This window comes from Stegostoma tigrinum, chromosome 11 (genome assembly GCF_030684315.1).
Source record: "Stegostoma tigrinum isolate sSteTig4 chromosome 11, sSteTig4.hap1, whole genome shotgun sequence".
Classification (NCBI taxonomy): domain Eukaryota; kingdom Metazoa; phylum Chordata; class Chondrichthyes; order Orectolobiformes; family Stegostomatidae; genus Stegostoma; species Stegostoma tigrinum.
The window spans coordinates 67,291,696-67,318,834 of NC_081364.1; the positions used below are offsets into that span (position 1 = coordinate 67,291,696).

The window sequence follows — 27,139 nt, forward strand, 5'->3', positions numbered from 1 at the left end:
GGTGCAAAGTGCGTTGTTCCGGTGATTGCTGTGCAGGAGAATTCTGGAAAAGGAAGAGTCTCGGCACCCAAAGACATTATGCTACTATGCTCTCCCATCTTCTTGACGTTTTAAATCCTCTTGGCGCATCATTTCCAGGTCGCCGAGACCACAGTCCGTAGTGCCTTCCATGTACACCTGCTAAGTCTGAGAAGATGCTTTCTTCCCCCCTGTCCTCAGCAAACATCAGTCCTTCAGAACGTAGAACAGGAGCTCAAATTACATATGGGAGCAACTACGCAGCCTCCTGCAGCCTTGAGTTTATGTGCCGTTCACCCACTGACTGACAGATTTGGCTCAAGTCGGTTTGGGCAGGTTGAAGTTAAATTATTGCAGGAATGCGGATTTAATTGCGAACTGTTGCTAGTCCCCAACTCTGGCTGTGCTGATCTCCTTGCCAGTGATTATACGGGAGAGAGTATGGGGGAATGGGACTGATTGGAATACTGTACAGACAGCCAGTGTGAACTCGATGGGCTGAGTGGCCTCCCGTTGCGTCCACGTGTCTTCGTCCCTCATTGTCCGGGACGACAACCTCCATCTCGCCATTGGGGCGGAGTGGGTTGCCTGAATTGTTCCGATACTGACTGGGATCTTTATATCGCTTTCTGCCCCGGGCGCTTCAGACGTCCCAGCGTCGTGGGCGCCTGTTGGTGATGTCAGCGCGGGGCATCGAACGCCCGAGCGGAACATTAGTGCGGGGCATAGGGCGCCCGATGATGATGATTTCAGGGCGGTGTAGCGGTTCCGGATGAGGCTGTCACTGCGATGCATCGGACGCCCGATGATGATGTCAATTCGGGGCAACGGGCGGGGCAGAGAGCGTTTGCCGTGCGGAGGCCGCTGGACTGAGGTTTAGACACGGTCCCGGCGTTGGCCTCAGGACCGCTGAAGACGGAAAGAGGAGAGGCAGCAGGCGTTGACAAGACAGGCCTGGTGGGGCTGGGCGGACCGGGGTGGTTAGTGCGGCCCCGCCGGCTCCTGGGCCCCGCCATGAGCCGCTTCGTGGCGGCGGCCCGGCAGCAGCTGGTGGCGGCGGCGGGCAGCAGCAGTGTGGTGGTGAAAGCCTTGTGCGGCTCCCTGCTGGCCTTGTATGGCCTCTCGTTCCTGACTGACACGGCGCATGGCCTGGCGGTCACCCCGGGATACCTATTCCCACCCAACTGCTGGCTCTGGACGCTGCTGACTCACGCCGTGGTGGAGAAGCATATCTGGGATGTGGCGCTGGCTTTGGGGGCCGTGCTGCTGGCGGGGGCGCTGCTTGAACCCCTCTGGGGGGCCCTGGAGCTGCTCATCTTCTTCACTGTCCTCAATGTGGCGGTGGGCCTCTTCGGGGCCTTCTCCTACCTCCTCACCTACGTGGCCACTTTCAACCTGGACTACTTATTCACCGTGCGCATCCATGGCATGGGGGGTTTCGCTGGTGGGGTGTTGGTGGCTCTGAAACAGACCATGGGTGACACGGTGGTCATCAAGGTGCCACAGCTGCGGATGAAGGATGTCCCCATGGTGGTGTTGGTGGTTCTTGGGTTACTGCGGTTCACCATGGTTCTCAGCAGCCCACTGCTAGCATCTTACGGGTATGGAGTCCTCTCTAGCTGGGTCTACCTTCGATTCTACCAAAAACACAGCCGTGGCCGAGGGGACATGTCTGACCATTTCGCGTTTGCTACCTTCTTCCCTGAGATCCTGCAGCCTCTTGTCTCTGTGGTGGCCAATGTGATCTACAGTGTGCTGGTGAAGATTAGAATATGTAAGAAGACAGTCAAACGATACGATGTTGGGGCACCATCATCCATTACAATAAGCCTGCCTGGTACTGACCCACAGGATGCCGAACGCAGAAGGTACTTAAAGCAACAAATTTTTTCCATTTCCATTCTCTAATATGATCTCAAGAGGTTTTAGGACCTTCAACATTTGTTGATTGTGCAATTCTCGCACAATCTGGCTGGATAGAAACTTAATCAAAGAATTGTTACAGAGCAGGGAAGTGCATTGTATCCGTAAAGCTTACCAAATGACCAACCCGTGTGATTTTGTCAGAAAGCTGGAATTGAGTAATACACATGACACTCCAGTACCTTGATGCATGGTATGTGGTGAATGGATGGTGAAAAACAGCTATGCATCAGGAGCGCTCATAGTAACTAGTTGAGTCTTACGTACCAAGCATCTAACCTTGAATTCTGCAAATTAATCTTACCCAGGATGACAGCAGTAGCATTACAATTGATGATGTTGTGTCTTTAATAAAAGAAAAGATCATTGACCAGTTCAGTTAGTGATCCTATCAAGAAATACACAGGTGTCTGTCAATATTGGCCAGAATTGGATGGGACAACAGAAAAAATGAGAGAAATGGTAACTGTTTGATTTGTTGAACATGGGATGTGTGATACTGCAAGAAACATTTTTAAAAATATTGGGGAACATTGTTCAGCTCATGGGGCATGAAGTGCCGTGTGTTGAAAAGGTACATACAAGGACTCTGAAATACTAACTGAAGCTAATTAATGAAACAAATGGTAGAAATTTAAAAGATCAATTTATTAACAATCCAGTCAAAGAGAAACTGGGGAGGCAATGGCCAAGTGGTATTATTGCTGGACTTTTAATCTAGAGACCCACGTAATGTTTTGGGGACCTGGGTTAGAATCCTGCCCCGGCAGATGGTGAAATTTGAATTCAATAAATGTCTGGAATTCAGAATCTAATGATGGCCAGGAATCCATTTGCAATTGTTGGAAAACCCATCTAGTTCACTAATGTCCTTTAGGGAAGGAAACTGCTATTTATGCCTGGTCTGGCCTACATGTGACTCCAGACTCACAGCAATGTGGTTGACTCTGAACTTCCTGTGGGCAATTAGGGATGGGTGATAAATGCTGCCTAGCCAGTGACATACTCATCCCGTAAATGAATTTAAAAAATTGAAACAGTGAGATTTTGAGAGAGATTATGCTTGACAAGTATGACCATGGTAGATGGGATATGCAGCAGTAGTTCATGTGCCCCTTACTGCTATTTGCCATCTACACGCTAGCAAATGGTTACATGATCTGAAAATACAAGGGAATTAAAATCAATTCAGAAATAGTAGGAACTGCTGATGCTGTAAAATCTGAGATAGCAAGTGTAGAGCTGGATGAACACAGCGGGCCAAGCAGCAAAGCTGATGTTTCGGGTCTGGACCCTTCCTGAAATGTCAGCTTTCCTGCTCCTCTGATGCTGCTTGGCCTTGTGTTCATCCAGCTCTACACCTTGTTATATCTGAAAATACAAGATCTGTTTTGACACATTTGTACTCAGACAGTGTCCAGCTATATCTCTTCAAAATTGTCAGTCTGCTTGTCAAATACTTCTCCAACTAAATATTGGGAACGTCAAAGCTGTTGTCTTCAGACCCTACAGTGTTCCCTCAGTATTGACTCCCTCCATTTTCCTGGCTGAATTGGATAGTTCATAGCCTCAGTATCATATTTGACCTCAAGATGAGCTTGTGACCTCAACATTACACCACCAATGTTCCCTATTTCCACCTCCATAGCATTTCCTAACTTTTCCTGTCTCATCTCGTCAGTCTTTGTTGTCTCTAGAGTCGACTCTTCCAATGCAAACCAGCTTCTCAGATTATACCCTCCACAAATTTGAGATAATTTAAACCTCAGCTAATTGTACCCTTAACTGTCCCAAGTTCTTCCATGTGCTCACTGACCTACGTTGGCTCCCAGTGTCTTCATTTTAAAATTCTCACCCTTGTTTTTAAATTCCTCAATTTCTTTCACATCGTGTCATATAGCACGGAAACAGAACCTTCAGTTCAACTCATCCATGCCAAATATGATCCCAAACTAAACTAGTTCCACCTGCCTGCTTCTGGCCGGTATCTCTCCAAAGCTTTTGTATTCACGCATTTATCCAAATGTCTTTTAAAGGTTGTAATTGTGCCCACATCCACCACTTTCTCCAAATGCGAACCACCCTCTATAAAAAATTTGTTCCTCATGTAATTTTTAAATCTCTGTCCTCTACCTGTAAAGGTATGCCCCCCAGTCATGAAACCTCCATCCTGGGGAAAAGACATCTACCATTAACCCTATCTATACCCCTCATGATTTTATAAACCTTTATAGGTCATCCTTCTGAGATATCTATGCTTATCTATTTCTCTCTTGTGGGGCAATCTAGAATGACAGGTCATAGTTTTAGAATAAGGGGTAGCAGATTTAAATTGGAGATTATTAGCAATTACTTCTCTCAAATGTTTGTGAATCTGTGGAATTCACTACCCATAATGTGGTGAATGCTGGGACATTGAGTAAATTTAAGGAGGAGATAATTTTTGTATTAGTAATGGGCTAAAGGGTTAAGGAGAGCAGACAGGAAAGTGGAGTTAAGGCTGACATAACGTCAGCATAATCGTATGAAATTGTGGAGCAGACCTGGGGGCAGAATAGCTTACTTTTCTTTTGTAAAATCTTGTATTCTTGTGTTCAAGCGTCCCTCAGTTTTATAGTTGTACAACTGGTGATTGTGCCTTCAGTTGCCTAGGCTCTAAGCTCTGAAATTCCCATGCTAAATCTCACAAACTCTCTTTCTCCTTTTAAAATGCACCTTAAAATCTACCAACTTGATCAAGCATTTGGTCATCTGGTCCAGTATCTCCTTGTGTGGCTCAATGTCATTTTGCTTTACAGCTCTCCTATGTAGTGCCTGGAAATGGTTTACAGCATCAAAGGTGCTATGTTAGTACAAGTTGTTGGGTAGTTGAAAGTTTATTGATTGATCAGCTAAAGGTGAAGGTACAATTCACTTTTTAATATAGTTTTAATGACAGGGAGTTACTGCCTGTCTAAGTGCAGCAGTATTTAGGGGAGCTACAATTCGCCAGACATTAAATGTGGAACCTAAAGTCTATGAGGCTGACAAAGAAAAAAGAGGTACGGAATACAAAAATTAAGATGTGATCTGTATCAAGCCTTAGTAAGCTCACAATTGGAGTACAGAGTGCCATTTTTGAGTTGCTTACTATGGGAGTAATACTGAAAATGCAGCACTAATGCTCTGTAGAAAAGGAAAATTGCAGTCCTTGTCTGGTCTGGTCTGGCCTATTTGTGATTCCGGACTGTTAACTGCCCTCTGGGCAATAAACTAAGCCAGTCTGCAACAGCCATATCTCATGAATGAAAAAAATGACCAGGATGCTGCTTCATGTGAGTAAATTTTAAAAAAAAAACTTACAAAACTGACTTTTTCCACAGAAGGTGGGAGGTTACACACTGATTTTTAAAAAGTTATTTAAATTACAGTGTTTGGTAGAACAGAAAGAAATTGACTTTCCTCTAATTAAAAGGTCTGGAATGAAGGAGGGAATGTAGAATGATATGCAAGCGATTTAGGCCAAAGAGCTGGAGAAATTATTTTACAAAGACTTGTGGAATTTACTACCATTGTAGCAGAAGGAGAGGTCAATACAGTATTTAAGAACAGCTTAGAAAGCTATCTGAAGGAAAATGGAATAGAAAGGAAATGTGGAGCTAGGACACCAGTTGTGTGATTTGTTTTAATTTATTGTAGTCACAGGTACCTAAGTACTATGAAATGTTTTGTGAGCAGTACAGGCAGATCATAGCAAACAAGAACATACAGATCAAAAGGGCGTTTAGACAGAGTGAGGCATACAAGGTTACAGTTGCACAGGAAGTACACAAAGCAAGATCAGCATTATTTGAAGTTAGAGAGGTCCATTCAGCAGTCTAACTAAAACAGAGAAGAAACTTCTTGAACCTGTTGGTGAGTTTTTTCAAGCTGCTGTATGCTTTGCCTAACGGAAAAGGTTGGAAGTTAGTATTACTGGGGTGGGAGGCATCTTTGTTCATGTTGGCAGCCTTTCTAATAAGAAGTATAAATGGAGCCCATGGATGGGAGATTGGCTTCTGTGATGATCTGGGCTGTGCATGTAACTTTCTTAGTTTCTTACCATTCTGGGCAGATCAGTTGTCGTACCAGGATAGAATGTTTCCTTTGATGCATCTGTAAAAGTTAGTGAGGATCCTTATGGACATGCTGAAATTTTTCAGCTGTCTGAGGAAAAAGAGGCATTGTTTTGCCTACTTGACCATGGCATCTGTGTGGGAGATCCAAGACAGATTGTTGGTTAAACAGTCTTATTAAGTTGAACGGACTATTCCCATGTTTTAGTTCTTATGCACCTTATTATCTGCACTCTCACTTTGCTGTAAAGTTGTTGAGGAACTTGGCTATCAAAGCATCTGGATTTTTCTCTCAAGATAATTCTGGAACATTGCTCAGTTTGGGTTCAATCAAAATTACCCAGTTCCAAATCTCTTTCCCAAACACTGAAAAAAGACCTGAATTCCACAGATGACATAGGAATCACTGCTTTTGACATCAAGGCTGTATTTAACAAAGTGTAACAGCAAGGAGCCTAAGCAAAACTGGGATCAGTGTGAATTGATGGACAAAGATGGAGTGATCTCACTGAGCAGAGTGAGATGGTTGTGGTTGTTGAGGGCCAAACCTCCCAAATCCAGGATATCGATAGAGGAGTTCCTGGGAGCAATGTCTTGGGTCCACCCATCTTCAGGTGCTTCTTCAATGACATTATAAAGCTAAAGATGGGATGTTAGGCAGAATTTTTCGTGACTTTATCAGGTAATGTTCTGGCTCTGGATTACTGGTCCAGAAACATAACCACGAAGTTTCAATTCCTAACACCACACTGAAATATTCTACTAGATTATGTGCTCAAATCTCTGCTGAATAGGTTGTACCTACAATAATCTTATTTAGAAGTAGGCAAGCTGAATAGCGGAGGCTGGTTCTGTCTGTTATAATCCAGGGTGAGGAGGTATTAAGGCTAGATAAGTGGATGTCTAGAGTACAGATGATTGAAGATGGGTAGACTGAAGTCTCTGGAAGCATATTAGAGGTTTATAGTGATGGCAACTAACATAAAAGAGAACCTTTAATTTTTCTATAGGCACGTACAGGCACAATAAAAGGGGTGGTTAGGGGAGGAGTAGGCAGCTTAAGAACCAGAGAGGGAGGAAGGGGCATAACTGAGGTATCAAACAAATACTTTGCATTGTCTTTACTGAGGGAGAAGGTGCTGAGCAGGTCATGGTGAAAGAGGAGGTAATTGAGACACTGAAGTGTTTAAGACTTCTAGTTGTTTACTACGGGACAGCTATTAGGTAGGCTTTCTGTACTTAAAGGTGATAAGGTACCAGGACTAGGTGGAATGTATCCAGAAATACTGATGGAACCGCATAGAAAGTGTGGAGACACTGGCCATAATTTTCCAGCCTTTCTTTAACTTGAAAGTGGTGCCAGAGAACTGGCAAATTGGAAATGTTACACATTTGTTCAAGAAAAAAGGTCTAAAGATGTGCCCAATAACCATAGGTTAGTCAGTTTAATGCCAGTGTTGGGAAATGATCTAGAAATGGTAATTTGGGGAGAATTAATAATCACTTAGGCAAATTCCTGCTGATTAAGAAAAGCATGATTTACTAAGGGCAAATCATGTTTAACTAATTCATTTGTATTTTTTGATGAGGTGACAAGGGGTTAATGAGAGTAATGCTGTTGTCATGATGTATGTGCACAGAAGGCATTTGATAGTTGCACATGGACCTGTGAGCAAAATTGGAGCTCTTAGAATAAAAGGAACAGCATCAAAGTGGGCATAGAATTGGCTGATTGGCAGGAAACAGAAAGTAGTGATTAGTGAATGCTTTTCAAACAGCAAGAAGGTTTATAGTGGATTCCTCAGGAGTCAGTGTTAGGGCTCCTGTTGTTCCTGATCTCTGTTAATGACCTAGGCTCTTACGTACAGGGAATAGTTTAGAAACTTGCAGATGATACAAAATTTGGAAATACATAGGAACCATGGAGAGCAATGTAGAATTCCAAGGAGCCAGACAGTTTGTGGATAGTCACACGACTGCCAGATGAAATTAATTGCAGAGAAGTGGTAGGTAGAATGCAAATGTGATATAAAATACCAGGTACAATGCTAATGGGGGTTTAGGAACTGAAAGAACTTGGTGTATATGTACATAAATAATTGAATGTGACAGGACAGGTTGAGAGCATGGTTAATAAAATAGACACTTCCTGGGCTTTATCAATGGAGGCATACAGTACAAAGACAAGGAAGTTCTGTTTTCGCTTGTATAAAACACTGGTTCAATCTCAACTGGATCACTGTGTTCCAAGGATGAGAAACTTCAGTTACTCTAAAAAGATTGGAGAAGTTGGAACTGTTTTCTTTGGAGAAGAGATTTGAATAAGATATTCAAAGTAATGAGGGGTCTGAATAGAGTCGATAGGGATTAACTGTTCCTATTGATGGAAAGATCGATAAACAAAGTTAAGGTTTAAAGTGATTGGTGAAAGAAGCAGAGGAAATACAGGAAAAACCCTTTTGACAAAGTCAGTGATTAGCACCTCAGATGCAATGCCTAGTGAGTGTGCTGGAAGCAACTTCAGTTGAGGCTTTCAAGATGAAATTGGATACTATCTGATTTTTAAAAAAATGCTGGGCTTTGGGGACACAGCAGGGGATTGGCACCAGGGGAACTGTTCCCTCATAGTGTCAGCATTGAAATGATGGGCTGAACAACCTTCTCCTGTACTGTAACCATTCTCTAATTCATCCTGCTGCCTTGACCATTACAACATTTTCATTACCCTGTTCATTTAAATTGTAGATGACTTCGAACAGCTGCTCTGTAAGCTTATGTATTTCCAAAACATACAGTTTGGTTGTAGCTATTCGTGTCTCTCCTGATAAGACACCTGTGACAAGGCATCAGTCTGGGACTATTCCTGTACCTCTTCTGGAGCCTTAATCTTCAGACATCAAAAGAGGACAGTGTTGGATTGTATCTGTGAGCACTGAGAGCAGCTCTGGGCCCTACAAGTGCAGAAGTAACTACGTTTATTAAAGTTTAAGAACGTTCTTTCTTTCTCACCATGAAAAATAGGGCGGCACGGTGGCTCAGTGATTAGCACTGCAGCCTCACAGCATCAGGGACTGGGTTCGATTCCAGCCTCGGGTGACTGTCTGTGTGGAGTTTGCACATTCTCCTTGTGTCTGCATGGCTTCCTCCAGGTGCTCCGGTTTCCTCCCACAGTCCAAAGATGTGCTGGCTAGGTGGATCGGCCATACTAAATTGCCTGTAGTGTTCAGTGGTGTGTGGGGTATAGTGGGATGGGTCTGGGTGGGATGCTTCAAGGGGCAGTGTGGACTTGTTGGGCCGAAGGGCCTGTTTCCACACTGTAGGGAATTTAATCTAACCTAAAATACAATAGGAATGAGCTACAGGCTCGAGAAATTTACTGTTCTCCAGTGTAGACATTTATATAAAGGATACCTGATAGTGGGAATGGTCTTGGGTAGGAATTGCAAGGTTTTATTACATTAGTAAGGAAAACAGATTTAATGAATTAGGGTGATGCATCATGTGGCCTGGAACTTGGAAATGATATTGATGTTAGGTTTTTTTTCCTGTTTTTGGTGATAAATGTCAAAATTGGCATAAATTGTTGCATTGCCTCCTGCAGATAGATCTCCCATAGGCACTGTGCACAAGTTGTAGAATTTGAGTTCAGTGGCAGGGATGTGAATCAAGCCAGTTATTCTGCCTTCAGAAAATGATTATTCCCTCATGTTGTGCCTTTTAGGTGGTGAGATCTTGAAGTGTGAAGAAACACCCACATTCACAGAAACCCTGCAGTGCAGATAGAGGCCACTCAGGCCGTCAAGTCTACACTGACTCTCCAAAGACTGCCCCAAACGGGACTCTCCACCTTCACCAGTCCTCATAACCCAGAATTTGCCTTGGCTAACCCACCCAGCCTGCACATCCCTAGACACTATGGGCAATTTAGCATGACCAATCCCTTTTGGACTGTGGGATGAAACCAGAGCACCTGGTGGAAACCCATGCAGACAGGGACAGAATTTGCAACTCCACACTGTCATCCAACGCTTCTATCAAACCTAGGCCCCTTGTGCTGTGAGGCAGCAGGGCCAATTATTTGTGCTGCCAGGCGGTTATCCTCTACCATTCATATTTCTTATGTAGCTGTTGATGAGGATAGACCAATTCACTAAGGGGGGAAATTGTTGATGGAGTTGAGGTGTTTGGGCTTTGCCTAAGTAGAGGTGGAGATTGTCTGACATGTACTTGAATGCTCCATAAGTAGCCCAAACCAGGGACTATTTAAACAGAAATCCAACTGCAAGACTTGCTTCGGTGTTTGTGAAATTGTGAATGGAGTGGAACTGATTGTAAGTGATGGAAGTTTAAAGATGGAGGAAGCTCACTGAAGCTGATGAAAGTGGCTTAGCATAGGCATTGTTCACAGGAGCTTGTGAGCAATAATTATTGACCTGTAACATCCACAACCATCTTCTCATGTGTAAGGTATGAGTCCAACCGTGAAGATTTTCCCCATGAACTCAATGACCTCAGTTTTTCTAGTCATTCGCTGCTGTATTTGGCTCAATGTATGTTGCAGGCAATTATTTTTAAACCTCCTCTGGAACCATGTGACTCTCAGAAAGGCTGGTGGAAAATCATTCCAGCAGATTATTAGTAAAAAGGCACTGCTGTAACAGATGAAGCAAAAAGACCAGGTTGTTCTGATTTTACCCTATATGTACGGTAGATGCCAATATTATCATTGTACTGGGCCAGCTTGGCTACAAGAGAACCCTGGTTCTGGTGTACAGAATTCTTGGGCAAATAGCTATGACTTTGTTAGGACCTACCACAGTTACTTCACGTAGAAAACTGAAATTGCTTGGATACAGCATCTGTAATGGTGATTAGAAAGGATGATAGGAGAACAAAAAATATTCAAGGCCAGGTTAATTTGTGGAATATTGATTACATGTGAATGAGTTACAGGCTGGAATCTAATTAAACATTTTAAATTATTTTTAGAATATCCTTTAGGAGAGGCACGTTACTGGCTAGAATAACCATTCCATTGATTATTTAACTCACTGGATTATTCATGACTGCTCAGGATCTCTCCCATCTTCAAAACCTAATAGAGCATCAAAACATTGGATCTTATTTAGTTTAATAATCATATTTATGTAAATGGAAAGCAAGAGAATGACTAGCACTAATATGATATATGTTTATGTTTCAAAAATCCTTGAAATTAGCTCTTGAAAGAAAAGCAGATTGTTGTAGGTAACTGTTTAAATATTCCTGTGTCCCTTTCTGAACTTGAATTACTGCCAGACATTCTTATGTTTGAACAAATCACTGTATTCAAAGTAGATTGGCTTCTCTCCCACTGCTTTATAGACAGTCACTATAAACTTTTGTATGGAGTTTGTTTGGGGGAAGATTCTAGCAGCTTTTTTTTTTCAAGCATATGGACTGTGATTGTATAAAAGGGTTAAAATGAAACTGAACTGAATTTTAAGACTTGGGTTTCGCTTTTGGGCTTGCTAGTCCAATAATTCCTTGTATTTTTGTGAAATACATTCATGCCTATAATTCGGTTCCTTGCAGGAAATGGTTCAATACAACAGATGCATGTTTGTATTATGAGCTGATTATAATTGTACTCTATTGATCTGGTTAAAAAATATTATTTTCACAATTCTGTGAAATACACTTGGAGGTTCCAAAGAGTTTTGACGACAGTGTAATACATCTCAGCTGTAGAATAACTGCTTTGTATATAAGTGAATCATCGTTCTCATGTAATTTATTTAGCTTGCACCAGTGCTTCTTGGTAATAAGTGTGTGTCTTGAAAGAAAGGCCTGCATTTATGTAGAATCCTCAATAACCTCAGCATGAACCAAAGCCCTTCACTTTCAGAAGAATGGTAATTTGTATTGTAGGAAATATGTACTGCAGATTCCCTCTGAGTTCATTAAATATTTAAAATTGACCCAGGTATCGGGCAGAACTCCTCTTTAAGTAGTGTCAGGGAATCTTTTATGTTCACTTGTCAGGGCAGACAGGGCTTCAATTTGATGTCTTATCTAAAAGATAGCACCACCTTTGTGCAGTGTTTAACTGTTCTGTTCTGCAGTGCAGTGTGAGTCTAGATTATCTGCTTCATCTTTGGAGTCAGACAACTTTTTATTTCTTGTTTAGTGGCAGCGCTCTCGCTTAAGCTGACACCTGGAAATCATCAAGATTGTCAGGGCAAACTAGAATGGAATCTCATCATTTCCTGCCCCAGAGAATCATAGTACGTCATAAAATTTCATCATACAGCAGATGGTTGCACAAGGTATATCAGATTGAGGATAGTGTATTAACACAAATAACAGATTGGTTCAAAGAAAAGAAAGAATTGGAATGAATGGGTGATTTTCAGGTTATCAGTCTGTTAACTGTGGACCAGCACAAGGATCAGCAATGAGAGCTCAGCTATTTATTCTTTAGTAGTATGTAAATTATGTTGTTAAGACCCTGCAAATCCACTGGGAAGATAGATGCACTAACGCCAGTATCCTTGAACAAGCCAACATCCCCATCATCAAGGCACTTGTTCATCTTTGATCAGCTACAATAGACTGGGCACATCGTCTGCATGACTAACGCAAGACTCTCCAAGCAGGTGCTCTATTCCCAGTTTTAAAATGGCAGGCAAGGCCCTGCTGGTCAGAGCAAGCACTTCAGTGATACCCTCAAGGCCTCATTGGCAAAGTACGGCATTCCCACAGACACTTGGGAATCACTGGCCCAAGACTGTCAAGGTAAGAGAGTAGTATCCGGGAAGGTGTCAAGTACCCCGAGACTTGCCATTGGGAAAAGATGGATGCCAGGCAAAAATAGGGAAAGGAGCACACTGCCACTTCAATATCCCACCCATCCCTTCCCGTGACCACCACCTGCCCCAAGTGTAACAGAGCCTATGTTGGCCATATCAGTCAGTACAGCCACCTATAGACTCATGCTGAGTGTGGAAGAGAGACCACCAATGATGAATTATGTTGTTAAGAGACAAAAATGAAGGATGTTGTGTAATGAAGTACTCAGTACCTGCTGGGACCTAGACTTAGTAAGAAGTAGATGTGCAGCATTCTGTTAATAAACCTAACAATTAGCGAGAAAAGTAGTAGTGTCTACCTTTGCATTTCAACTTGCTTGGAATAGGAATAACATTTGCAATCTGTGTTTAATAATTTGATGAATTGACTGAGTATTGTATATAGCTTGTTGATGATGCAAAGCTAGGTTGGAAAGTAAGCTGTGAGGAGGACAGTCTGTTAATATAGACAGTTTAATTAAGTGGGCAACGAGGAAGAATAGGAATATTCACAATATTTTTGTTAGAATGTAGAACAGAACAGCACAGAAACAGGCCCTTTGGCCCATGATGTTATGTCAAACATGACGCCAAATTAAATTAATCCCTTCACCCTGCCCGTGATCCATTTTTCTGAATATTTGCGAGTTTATCTAAAACTCCCTTAAAAGTTTCTACTCCTATCTGCCTCTACCACTACATCTGGCAGTGTGTTCCAGACGACTTCTACTGTGTTTTTTTAAAAAAAAACTTGCCCCTCATTTCTCCTCTAAACTTTCCCCTCTCATCTTAAGTGCATGCCCCCCAGTATTAGACTTTTAAATTCTGGGAAAAAAAATTTCTGATTATCAAACCTATCTTATAATTTTATAGACTTCTATCAAGTCTCCCCTCAGCCTCTGCCACTTTAGAGAAAACAATCTGAGTTTTTCTAGCCTATCCTTGTAGCTTGTACCCTCTAATCCAGGCAGCATCCTGGTAAAGGAGATAGCAAGAACTATAGATGCTGGAAGTTAGAATTGATACAGTGTGGAACTGGAGGAATAGGGTGTAAAATAAGGCATATGGCATTCTTGCCTTTATTGGTTGGGTAATTGAGTACAAGAGTGAGGCTGTCATCTTGCAGCTTCATAAAGGCTTTGATTAGACCACACTTAGAGTATTGTATTCAATTCTGGTTACCAAATTACAGAAAGGATGCGGAGGTTTTGGAGAGGATGCAGAAGAGGTTTACCAGGATGCTGATACATAGTGTGGCGCTGGAGGAACACAGTAGGTCAGACAGCATCGAAGAAGCAGCGTAGTCGACATTCTGGGTCAGAAGCCTTCATCAGGACTGTCCCACCCTGAAACATGGACAATTCCGAATCCAAGTGGTCAAGTCATGTGGATCGCACGCATCTTAATCTTCTAAAAGAGCTTACCATGAGGGACCTTTTCAAAAGTCTAACTATAATCTTCCACACCCCCCCCCCACCACACACACACTTTCTCATACACACAAAGCAGGTGAATTTATATTTGCAGATACATTCTATTTTGTTTAAATAGCACACACTTTATAGACAGTCAGTCAATGTGGTGTTTTATAAATTCCTACTGTAGAAATAAAATCAGTCTGACTCCAAACCAAATCACAGACAGATTCTGAGCAAGGCCTCTTACTTAACATGCATTGTCTGACCTAGAATGTCACCACTTCTTTACACTGCTAAAACCTCTAGTTCTCTGAGGACAGTGACTTACAAAGGAATTTGGGAACATTTTAATCAATTATAACCTAACTGCTTAAAGATTTAACAGCATCTTAGGTTTGTTTAATACATTCTCATCAGTTGTATGACCCATCTTATAAATTCTGTGTTCTGTGTGCTTCTTTCTCACTTCACTTGATGAAGCTTGTTTTCAAATAAACCTGTTGGATTATAAATCCTCTGGTGTCATGCAATTTGTGATCTTGTCCAACCCAGTCTAACACGAAACCTCCACATCGTAACTAAAATCCACGTGGACAATATCCACTGCTGTACCCTAAGTAATTACTTCCATCACTTTCCCGAAAAAATTAATCAAGTTAGTAAGACGTGACCTGCTATGCACCAAGGCATGCTGATTGTCCCTAATTGGGCCATGCTTTTCCAAATACGTGTAAATCCAGTCCTGAGGAGTTCTCTCCGGTAGCTTCCCAACAATCGTTGTGAGACTCACCAGTCTATAATTTCCTGAATTATCCCTATTTCCCTTCTTGAACAGAGGAACAACGTGAGCTACTAGCTAGTCCTCCAGGACCTCTCCAGGAGCTGGTGAGGATACAAAGATCTTTGGTCAAGGCATCAGTAATCTCCTGTTTTGCCTCTCAATAACCTGGGGTAAATACCATCAGCCTGGGGACTTATCCACGTTATTGCTCTTCAAGGGACTCCACATCATTTCTTTTTTGATCTCAAATTTCCCTAGCATATCAACATGCTCCACATTGACCTCACTATCCTGGGTTAGTATATCCTGGTTTAATACAGATGCAAAGTATTCATTTAGGATCTCGCTCACATCTTGTACCTCTAAGCACATGTTGTGTCCTTTATCCTTGTGTGGTCCTTCCTTCTCCGTAGTTATCCTCTTCTTTTTAATGTATGTATAGAATGCTTTGGGATTCTCTTTAACCCGACTTGCCAAGGTAATTTCATGCCCCTTCTTGCTGTCCTAATTCCTTCCTTGTGTCTTTTCTTGCTATCTTTATATTCTTCTCAGACACTATCTGAATTTAGGTTCCATGCTTCTTTCTCCCTTTTGACTAAATGCACCCCCCTGCCACACACGGACATGCACACACACCCATGCGCGTGCGCACAATTACCCAAGAGTCCCTTACCTCACCTTCCTTGTCTTTCCGTCATGCTGGAACATTCCAGTCCTGACCTCTGATCAGTAGGTCTTTAAACAACTTCCACTTGTCGAATGTGGACTTGTCCGAGAATGGCTCCTTCTAATTAACACTTCCTACCTCCTTCCTAGTAGTGACGTAATTTCCCCTCCTCTAATGTAATAGCTTCCTGTAATGTCCTGACTTATCCTTATTCATTGCTATGTTAAAACCTAAGGAGTTGTGATCACTATTTCCAAAATGCTCTCCTTGTCCTTGTACATGAAACAAAAAGTTAACATTAGTACCGTATTCATTCGGGAAGGTAAATGGTATTCCTGTCCTTCATTACATGTTGGAGTGCAAGAATACAGCAGTTTGCCGCAATCAAATGAGGGTTTTGTGAGAGCATGCCTGGGATTTCTTGTACAATTTCGGTGTCTGAATTTCAGAAAGGATATACTTGCTTTAGAAGAGGTGCAATGAAGATTGCTGGAATGGCAGGATTGACTTATGGGGAGATATTGACTATAGAGGCTCTGTTCTCTAGAATTTGGATGATAAGCAAATTTTATTGAAGTGTAAGATTTTGAAACAGCTTAACAAGGTAGATATTGAGATATTGTTTTACCCTGACTGAAATGTCTGGAACAGTCAGACTCAGGATAAGGAAATTGCTATTTCAGATTGAGATGAAGAGAGATTTCACTGCATGCCATAAATCTTTGGAATTTTTTATAGAATTTTTTTTTGAATCCTTACAGTGCGGAAACAGGCCATTCAGCTCAAGTCCACACCGCCTCTCTGAAGACCATCCCACCCTGACTCATTCTCCTACCTTGGCATTTCCCCATGTCTAACCTACATAACCTAAACATCCCTGGACACTATGGGCAATTTAGCATGGCCAATCCACCTACCTTGCATGACTTTGGACTGTGGGAAGAAACCAGAGCGCCCTAAGGAAGCCCACATAGACATGGGGAGAATGTGCAAACTCCACACAGACAGTTTCCCGAAGGTGGAATTGAACCTAGGTCCCTGGCGCTGTGAGGCAGCAGTACTAGCCACTGTGCCGCCCTTTATCCCAAAATCTCTGGGTGACCCATTAATGACTATATTCAAGGCTGAGCTGAATATTCTGACAGAATCTAGGAACATGAGGCCAAGGGTCGGCAATGAACTTATTAAATAAAACAACAGCTCAAGACCTACATACCGCCTCCTTTTGTTACTATTATGTTTTAATGCCTTGGGTCAGTTAGTCATTGCAGCCAGTTTGTTCAATTGTGAGTGAATCTTCAGTAACAACCCAACTGTGGCAAAACCATATTTCTGTTTATTGACAAACTCCAAACATTGTGGTCTTTATGGTCATCTGGACAGCCCTCAGGTTGTGTCCCAAACTCTGCCTAACCACAGCCTTATTTCAGTTAATGTCTCACCTGAAAGATGTCATTCCTGACAAGACTGTCTCCATTGCACTGAAATGCCATCTAGATGATGTGCCCAAATCCTCAGGATTTTCTTTTAACCTTACCAGAATGAGCTCACTCCATCACCATTCCCCTCCTGTAGAGCTTGAACCTACAGAATATGCACTAAATATCTGACTTGGGTAGATAATTAGTAAGAAGCATCACACGTGCAAGGCAATGACTATCTCTGACAAGGTAAGTTTCAGCAGTAATGGCTCAGCCTTCTGCCATTCTGGGGATCACGATTCTGACCACATAACTGTTGTGGTTACAAGAATAAACCAGAAGTTACATACTCTAAAATAAATTTTTTTAAAATCTTCCAACAAAACAGAAGCCAAAAGCATGATGGAATATTGCCAGTTTGAGTTATGTTATCTCTGTTATCTCAAGTATTAAAGTATTCAATAGCCTGAATACTTTGAGACAGTTTTTCACCACCCAAAGCTGAAATCCAAAAAACCACATCGCAATATATGATGGAATTAGATAGCATTACTAGACTGGATGAGTTCTGAAAGAGGTGTGAATGCCTTTTGGATACATTGGTGCTTCCCTTGCCCAGCTAAAACTTTAACTGTTATATTATGATAAGCACCATGTTTTGTCTCCTGTGGTTCTCTCCTCAGCCTATCATATCATTTTATGTTATTAATTTCATTAAAAAAAAACGCAGCATTCTGAAATAAACCTACAGCCTATTTTGAAACTGAGCTGCCTAACCTGTGTTGAGACAAAGGAAACACTGCTGAGATTGAATGCTCAACTCTTTGAGCTAACAGATCTGTGCCAGGATCAGATTATTGCTGTAGTGGTATAGTGTAGCCTGCATTCAAACTGTTGTTGTTTTTGGCCTCTCACAACCTGATTGCAGGATTCTAGAACAATGTTTCCTGACTTCGTAAATGATGGATGGCTGTACTGAGAAATGAAAATTTCTCCACTTCTGTCACCAGATGATGGTGTTGAGCCCTGCAGTCAGATATGACCTATGCAGATGTAAAGTAAAAACTCAGTTGATACATGTGCCTCCTACCATTCAAATCTTCGAACTCCTACAGGCTCGTTGCAGAATTATTAACTATTGTGGTATTTCTGCCTAGGGATTGGATTGTCTTGATCGCAAACATATTTTGTGTCGGATTTTTGTAGCCAGAGAAGAAAAACTGATCATCTGATCACTGAGAGAGAGATTGGAATACAGAAGCAGATTTGAAATAAGTATTTGTTTTTCCTCAAAAAAAAACTTGCATTTTTGGAAAACTGGTGACAGTGCAGCATTGTATGAAATGGTGTGAGAGTTTAAAACTTCTCTTATTTCTTTGCTTCTGACTATAGAATGGGAGTGAATTTGTAGACGTGTGCGGGCATACCTGCAATGGATGAATGTGAAGATGTTATTTGAGTAGTGTGACTTTATTGAATAAAAATTAGGCAGAAGCAGGTGACTTCTGAAAACTGCTTTTCTTTGAAATCAAATGCAGAAAATGTATCTCGTTACCAGCTACTTTGCACACTAATAGCTCTGCATTTACAATGGGTACTGGATTTACCAAGTAGTTCTACCTTTGTAAGGGTCACCAGAGTATTTATTTCTGTATGGCATATGTTTTCCATTCCCAACTCATATCCTGAAGTGCTTTTTATGTAGACATTCCTAAAATTGGCTTTAACTCCAATTTTATTAACAGTTTAATGGGAGGTGTTGGTCAATAATTAATAGTGCAGCTAAAAATATAGTAGTCACTAAACAATAAAAATCGGTAGCATTTAAATGTACTTATTAGATTTTAAATGTTCGATTCTTTGGTATGTGGTGAATGTTCAAACTGATTTGCACTTTGAATTATCAATTTTTTTTACTTCCTCCTCTTTACCCTCAGACAGTTGGCATTGAAGGCTTTGAATGAACGGCTGAAACGTGTTGAAGATCAAGTAGCTTGGCCTAGTATGGATGAAGATGACAAAGAAGACTTATCTGATACACCTTTACTTCCAGAGAGGAGCAAAAATGATGGAGATGATTCTGGAGCAGCAGAACACATTACATTCCAAGGTCTTTCATCAGGATCTTAAGAGACCATCAGTAGATGTATTGTCTAATTGAGTGGGAGTGAAATCGGCTTTACTGCTGCAGTACCATCAAAATGCATCAGTACTTCAAACTGTTTAACGGCAGCACTTCAATTTGTTTGGAAAATAAGTGCAGCATAAAATAAAAGATTATAAAGGCCTGCGCAACTGTGGTGCTCATAGCCCAACTTCAGCAGGATTTAGTGTTTCTTTAACGCAAGGTGGTGGCTGTAATTATTAGAGGAGGCATTTGAACTGGTGATGAATTAGAAGCAGTTTTTGTGTTCGTTCAGAAAATTAATTAATTTGCAGTCAATTTTTGAAGTGTCCTTTTTGAATAGAACAATTAATTAACATAACTGAAATGTAAAGGAAGCTCAGCAAGGGAAAGTATGCTACCACTGAAATCAGATCAAAAAGAACAGTCTGAAAATACATCTTGGCTGTCAAGTTGTCCTTTTCAGATAAAGTGCCAAAAAGAGAATTATTTTACTTTGTGAGACTGTACCATCGGTGGGATATTGAAAATTGGCACTCGTGAATCCATTTCAGTAGTTTTCTATATCTGCAGATTTGTTATTGTGTCTGAATTTAGCACATAATCATATATAATGAACTCACCTTTTGCAAATATTTTCCTTTTCACTAACATCCTACCATCATGTGTCTAAAAGATTAGTAACAATCCAAATTACATATGATTGTAAGAATGAACCGAATCCAAAATTCGATCATGTTGAGTAATTTGATGTCCCTTAGTACTTCCCTCCAAGCTCCCTTATTAATTTGTTCCTTTCATCAAATGTGTAAATAGTACAATTACTCCATAAAAGTTGCTTCAATTTGATTGATGATTTTGATAGAGAAAGAAAGCAAAAATAGGCCTCTTCTCCCAGGTCAGCATTGGACAGGTTTGGAAGATTGCCTTCTCAAAAGGCTGACGAATTACTGGTGCTGGTCCTGAATCTTTGCGTAAAAGCTGTAAATGCAATTTCTACATATGTACTTGGAGTTAACTGATTTGGGTATATGGTGTTTCGTATCCTGTATAATTGTAAAAGGAACAGTGAAGACTAGTGAAAATATTCACTTCAAACAACCACTGATTTCCTTATAAGCTGCTTGGCTTGTTTTCTTTTGTGAAATATATAGATAGAGGAGGCCTATTCCATATTTCTGTCCTTAGCTGCTACCACATTGCAATAATCAAGAGTTTCTGCCCAAGCCCAGCCTTGTTCAAATGTTTGACTCAAATGGCAAACAGAAATTGGATAAATTTCCACAACCCATCTATAATTGGACATTGTTACTGTCTATGAAATGAGTTAAGAAATAAGTACAGCAATTGTCTTGGTGTTTTTTTGAAAGTCCCATTTAAAGGTGTGGGTAAAGTTAACTCCTATCCTTTCCAATGAGCAATTTCTCCAGGGTGATTGAAGTCAGACAGTGCTGACTGTGGTCCACATTTTGCATATTTCTGCTGTACAGACACCTTTCCAGTTTTGTCTCAGAGTTTGATAATCATTATGGTAGACATAAAGTGGATATCATTTTTAACGCATTTAACTATACAAGATACTTTACGATTTTTTTAAAAAAAATCACAAGTATTAGTTGCATCTAAGTGATTTAATGTTACCTTGATTATCTATGGGTAAAGTGTCATTGTCTTAATGCTGTGCTGTGTATCTTGCCAGAATAGCATTTACCAACAGACTAATCTCTTTTACTGGGCTTCATTTAAATTGTAGGTTTCTTTTTGATTCTCCCTATGTATCATAGTTGCGCAGGTCAGTACAATAAACTTTGCAGTCTTGTGTTCACTTCTCATAACCCCAAAAAAAGGGTTTGTTTCAGATGCATTGATCAACCAGGTAATTTTTTTGTTTTTTTTCTTGTGCTGGCAATCATGGGGAATAGTTAGTAGTAGGACTAATAATCCAGAAAAAGTGAATTCAAATCTCACCAAGACAGTTTGTGAATTTGAATTAGTTTTTAACTTGACAGAAGAAAGTTGTTTATCGGTGAAGTATTATAGAAGTATTCTGTGAAGACGTCAGATTGTGATAAAACCTCAATTGATTCTCAAATGCTTTTTCAGGAAGGTATTCTAACCCATATGTAACTCCAATTCTACACCTCTAGTTGACAACTGTTGTCTGAAGCGAACTCACACGTCACTCAAATTGCTATAATATAGCATTAAGTAAAGACCACTGCCACAACCATAGGACAACTAAGGGTGGTGAAACAAATGCCTGTCTTGCCAGCAATGTCAACAACCTTATGACATTTTTTTAAAAAATTAATCTATTTTTAAAACCCCTGAAGTTACTTTAATTAATATAAAAAGACAAGCAAAAACAAACAATTCAGAATTCAAGATAGCAGAAGAATGAAGAGTCATACCCACTTCCAGCCATCTGGATGGGGGCACATCATCTCCCTGTAGGAGTTGGTCTTGAACTAGCTTCATTTTATATAGACCCTGTTCAGTGCCATAATTTGGGCTCGGTAGGTTTGACCACCAAAATGAGGAGGTCAAAAAAGGAAATGTCATATATAATTTATACTTCATGACTTGCTCATCACATTGAATTCATGGAAGTTTGATCTAGTACAGTTTTGTTTGTGCTTATAGGTTATCCTGTTCAGAGATTTCATTCTAATTTAAACTATTGTGCCAGGGTGGTGAGAAACAGAGCAGGTGGTCAGCATGTGGAGTGATTGAGGATATCCTCAATGTTGAGTTCAGTGTGTTTAATAGGAAGAACCAGCAGGACCAGGTTAGTATCTAGCTTAGAGCCTGGATTAGTACATGGGACAATGATGTTGTAGTCATCACCAAAGCTTTGTTGAGAAAGGCAGGACTCGCAGCAGAACATTCCAGGGTTTAGATTCTTTGTGTGCAATAGAGAGGTGTGTAAAAGGTGTGGGGGAAGTTGCATTACTCTTTGAGGAGAATGTCACAACTGTGACAAAATGAGAACATCTTGGAGGGCTCATCCATTAATGCTGTGTGGGTAGAATGTAGGAATGAGAAAGGTACGATCACTCTGATGGGGTTATACCTTCAGCCTCCTAATAGCCATCAGAAGAAAGAGGAACAGATATGTAAGCAGATCATGGAAAGATTTAAAAACAAGAAGGTTGTGGTAATGGGTGATTTTAACTTCCCCCAATATTGACTGGGACTCCCTTAGTGCCAGGGATTTAAGATGAATGACAGGAGATATTGAATGTGTAGTTAAAGAAAACGGAAGCATATTTACAGTTTAAGAAACTGAAATCAAACAAGGCCTTTGTGTATAAGGGAAGGAGAAAAGAATTTAAACAAGAAATTAGGAGGGCTAGAAGGGACTGTGAAATGTGCTTGGCAAGTATGATTAAGGAGAAGGCATTTTATATGTAAATTAGGAGCAAGAGGGTAGCAAGAGCAGGGGTAAGTCACTTAAGGCTAAAGGAGGGAATTTATGCGGGAATTTAGATGAAGTGGGTGAAGTCATTAATGAGTACTTTGCATTCGTATTCACCAAGGAGGAGGACATGGATGGTGGATAAGATTAGGGAAGGGCATGTTGATATTCTGCGGCATATCAATATTAAGAAGGTGGTGCTGGGTGTCTTGAAATTATTAAGGCAGATATGTACCTCGAGCCTGATAAGATCTATCCAGGATACTGAAGAAGGCAAATGAGATGGCTGGGTCCTTGACAGACATTTTTACATCCTCCTCAGCTGCAGATGAGATCCCAGAAGACTAGAGAATAGCCGATGTTGTACCTTTTTTTAAGAGCAGTGGAAATAATCCAGGAAATTGTAGCCCGGTAAGCCTTATGACAGTAGTAAGGAAATCATTGGAGAAGATTCTTAGGGACAGGATTTACTCACATTCAGAGAAAAATGGACTTAATGGGGATAGCCAGAATGGCTTGTGCAGGGAGAGGTCTTGTTTCTCAAACTTTTAAGTTTCTTGAGGAAGTAACAAAAGTAATCAAGGGTAGGGCAGTGGGTATTGTGTACATGTACTTTGAGAACGTAGGCTGATCCAGAAGCTTAAGTCACATGTCTTCCATGATGAATTGGCAAGTTGGATACAGAACTGGCATTATCATAGAAAGATGGAAGAGATCGTTGTGGAGGGGTGGTTTTCTGACTGCGACCAGTGGTGTTTCACAAGGATTAGTGCTGGGACCTCTGTTGTTTGTAATATATGTAAATAATTTGAATGAAAATGCAAAGGTCTGATCAATAAGTTTGCAAACTTACTGATGAAACACAAATTGGAGGATGGGTATGAAAGGACACAAATGGATATAGACCAGTTGGAAAGTTGTGCAGAGAAATAGTAGATAGAGGTTAATCCCAACAAGACTGAGGTGATGCATTTTAGGAGGTCAGATGCAAGAGGAAAGTATACAGAAAATGGCAGGATTTTTAGGAGCATTAATATGCAATGTGATCTTGGGGTGCAAGTCCATGGTTCCCTGATAGTGGCAATATGGTGATAAAGATGTATGACATGCTTGCCTTCATCGGTCAAGGAACTGAGTATAAAAGTTGTTGTCATGTTGCAGCTGTATCAAACTTCAATTAAGGTACATATGGAATATTGTATGCTGTTCTGGTCACCACACTACAGGAGGGATGTGGAGACTTTGGAGAAAGTGCACAAGATGTTTACCAGGAATGTTTTATTCCCCCTGTGCTCCGACCTTAATGAATGTCAGGCATGACATGATTTTGAAAACTTTTTCCTTCGTATCCACGTCCATTTCTTTGGACAAAAGGCCTCTTTCCATCCTACTGCCTCCAATACTCTTGCTCCCTTTGGCCTTTTACCTGCACTCACTGGTTGTGTTGGTAATGTAAGATAGTGGCAGAATAGAACACTTCAGATTAAGCTCATCCATTTCCTTTCTTGCTGCTTTTTTTCCTTCTCCTGGCTGCAGACATCCAGCCTTGAACTCAGCAAAGACCCAGCGAGGTGGCGTCCTGGCCTGATAGGGCAGACTGTCAGCCCAGGATGGACTTCTGGTGATTCCTCAAAGTGCAGTCCTGTCATGGCTAGGCACTTAAAGAAAGACTGTAATGTTTGAACTCAAAGCTTTATTTCTTTATTTTCTACTTAAAACTAAGAAGGTGTCACTACTCTAATCACTGCAATGTTTGACGTGGTTTTCTTTGTCTACCTTGTTCTTAAGATTCCGTACCCAGGTACTTGTACCTGAGATGGAGCCTTATGTGGTGACGTTATAAACTTTTCATTGTACTCCTGTACTTTTGTACATGAGTACACGTGACAATAAATTGATCAAATTCATTTCTTTGACTCTCTTTCCCATTCAAACCTATCCTCTTCTGAACTGACTGTAATCTGTGCTTTCAGATCCAACCTTACTTTGCAATCAAGCTTGCTGACAAGGGTGGTACTAGTCTCTGCACTGCAGAGCTAAAGTTCCAGCTCTCAGACACTTCTTCCTATCCCCCAATGGACCATGACTCCACCATTGAACACCAGTAATTTCCAGAATTGGAGGTCAGTGCATGTGCACGCCAATTGGCCTGTATTGACTCAGCTATGTTGCGCTACAGCTGTGCAGCTTTGATTAAGCATTGCCTGGGAGTAACATCAGCACACTTTCTCAAATTAGTTGTTACAGTATAACACCTGTACTCCATCATATATTATGCTGACTATGCAAAATGGGAGTCAGGTTACTGGTAGCCTCATTCACAGCAGGAATCTAGACTTGTTCCTGTGATGAATGCAGTTAAGGATCAGTGGTGGAAAACGTGTAGAGCTTCCTTATTGATGTGCTCATTGCTTTATAATGATTCTGACAGTGTTAATGATCATGTTATGTTGACTCCACCCTCAGCTAATCACCCACAATTTGCAGCAGCTGACTAAGTTTCTCTTCTACCTTTCAAAGCACAGCTGCACCAACTCCTCTAAGGTCTTCGTAATTTTGCCTGACCACCTGTATTTTCATACTAAATCTCAAATGATTATAGGGAATCTGTGATTTACGAATGCTCATGCTTAATAATACGATCCCATATAGTAGTACAATTTTAAAGACCCGACATACGGGCTTTATGTATACTTACGAACAGTTGCTTTACATTGTCCTGTATTGTATTCCGCTTTGCAGACAGATTAATTTATGAACAGACTTGAATCCATTTGCAACCCAGGGGATTATGATTACAATGTAATATACCACATTGGATATCTACAGTTCTTTTAGATAACAATGCTTGTCTATCCTCCACCACTTAATTACTTGATAGGCTCGAGACAGGAGGATAGCTGGCTACAAACTGCACGAAACATGCCTTCGTAATATGTCCCGGTACAGGAGGCAAATACCACAAGATATCAAAGGTGGTCATCTGGGAAAATTCCAGTCTTCAGTGTATAGAGAGGTTACTTGACTGTAGGAGGCAGCATGCCGGCTGAATGGTTAGCACTATTGTCTCACAGTACCAAGGACACAGGTTTGATTTGTGGCGTTGGGTGACTGTGAAGTTTGCATGTACAGTGCCTGTGTGGGTTTCCTCCCACAGTCCAAAGATATGCAGGTTAGGTGGATTGACCATGCTAAATTGCCCATAGTGTCAGGGATGTGCAGGCTGGGTGGATTAGCCATGGGAAATGCAGGGTTACAGGGATAGAATAGGGGGCTGGTACGGAACGGGATGGGCTTTGTGGGGTCTGTGCGAACTCGATGGGCCAAAGGGCCTGCTTCCACACTGTAGGGATTCTTTGATTCAATGAAGTCACGGTGGCCAACATAGTTCCTTTACTAAAATAGCTTCAACTTCTAAGGGAAAAAGAAGCACTTGGAATTTTGTTGACCATATTGTCATGGTCTCTTTTAATTAAATCTGTTAAAGTGCCAGCTGTTCTATTAAATTTAGGCACAAATTTACAATAAAATCCACACAACTCCTTAAATCTCGTGATTTCCTGATTAGTTTTAGGAACGGAGAATTTGAATAGAGCATTTTGTTTCACTGCTATTGGCAACACTTTCCCAAATCCTATGATGTGTCCTAGATAAGTTATCCTCACCACCTCAATTTTACTTTTGCTAAGATTTATTATTAAGCCAACTGAAAATAATTGCTTAAACAGGTTCCACTCTATTTATGTTACATACTGTTTATGTTTACAAGAGTTAGTGTATGTTACGACATTGTCATAAGCAGCATGGTGTTTCAGTGGTTAGCACTGCTGCCTCACAGCGCCGGGAATCCAAGTTGGATTCCATCTCGGGTGACTGCGTGGAACGTAGAACAGTATAGGCCCTTCGGCCCATGATGTTGTGCGACCTCTTGTCCTACTAAGATCAGTCTACCTTGCATACCTTACATTTTACTATCCTCCATGTGCCTATCCAAGAGTCGCCTAAAAGTCTCTGAAGTATCTGACTCTACTACCACTGCAAAGAGCACGTTCCACACGTCCACCACTCTCTGTGAAGAACCTACCTCTGACATTTTCCCTATACCTTCCTCCAATCACCTTTAAAATTATGCCCCCTCATAATGTCATTTCCGCTCTGAGAAAAGTCTATGACTAACCATTCTATCTATGCCTCTCATCATCTTGTAAACCTCTAAGTCATCGCTCATCCTTAAGCGCTCCAATGAAAAAAGCCCAGCTCCCTCAACCTTTCCTCATAAGGCCTGTCCTCCAGTCCAGGCAGTATCCTGGGAAAAGGTTGTTTCAGAAATAATGGGAACTGCAGATGCTGGAGAATCCAAGATAACAAAGTGTGAAGCTGGATGAACACAGCAGGCCAAACAGCATCTCAGGAGCACAAAAGCTCACATTTTGGGCCTAGACCC

General features: G+C 41.2%; 1 protein-coding gene across 1 annotated transcript; it reads left to right on the top strand.

The window, feature by feature from the left end:
* Nucleotides 1–701: 701 nt before the first annotated feature.
* tmem115 (transmembrane protein 115) lies at nt 702–27,084 on the top strand. Its single transcript, XM_048547486.2, has 2 exons — nt 702–1,886; nt 19,090–27,084. Exons 1-2 carry the CDS (start codon nt 1,033–1,035, stop codon nt 19,280–19,282), a joined length of 1,047 nt encoding a protein of 348 aa, XP_048403443.1. The 5' UTR covers nt 702–1,032; the 3' UTR covers nt 19,283–27,084.
* Nucleotides 27,085–27,139: the final 55 nt, after the last annotated feature.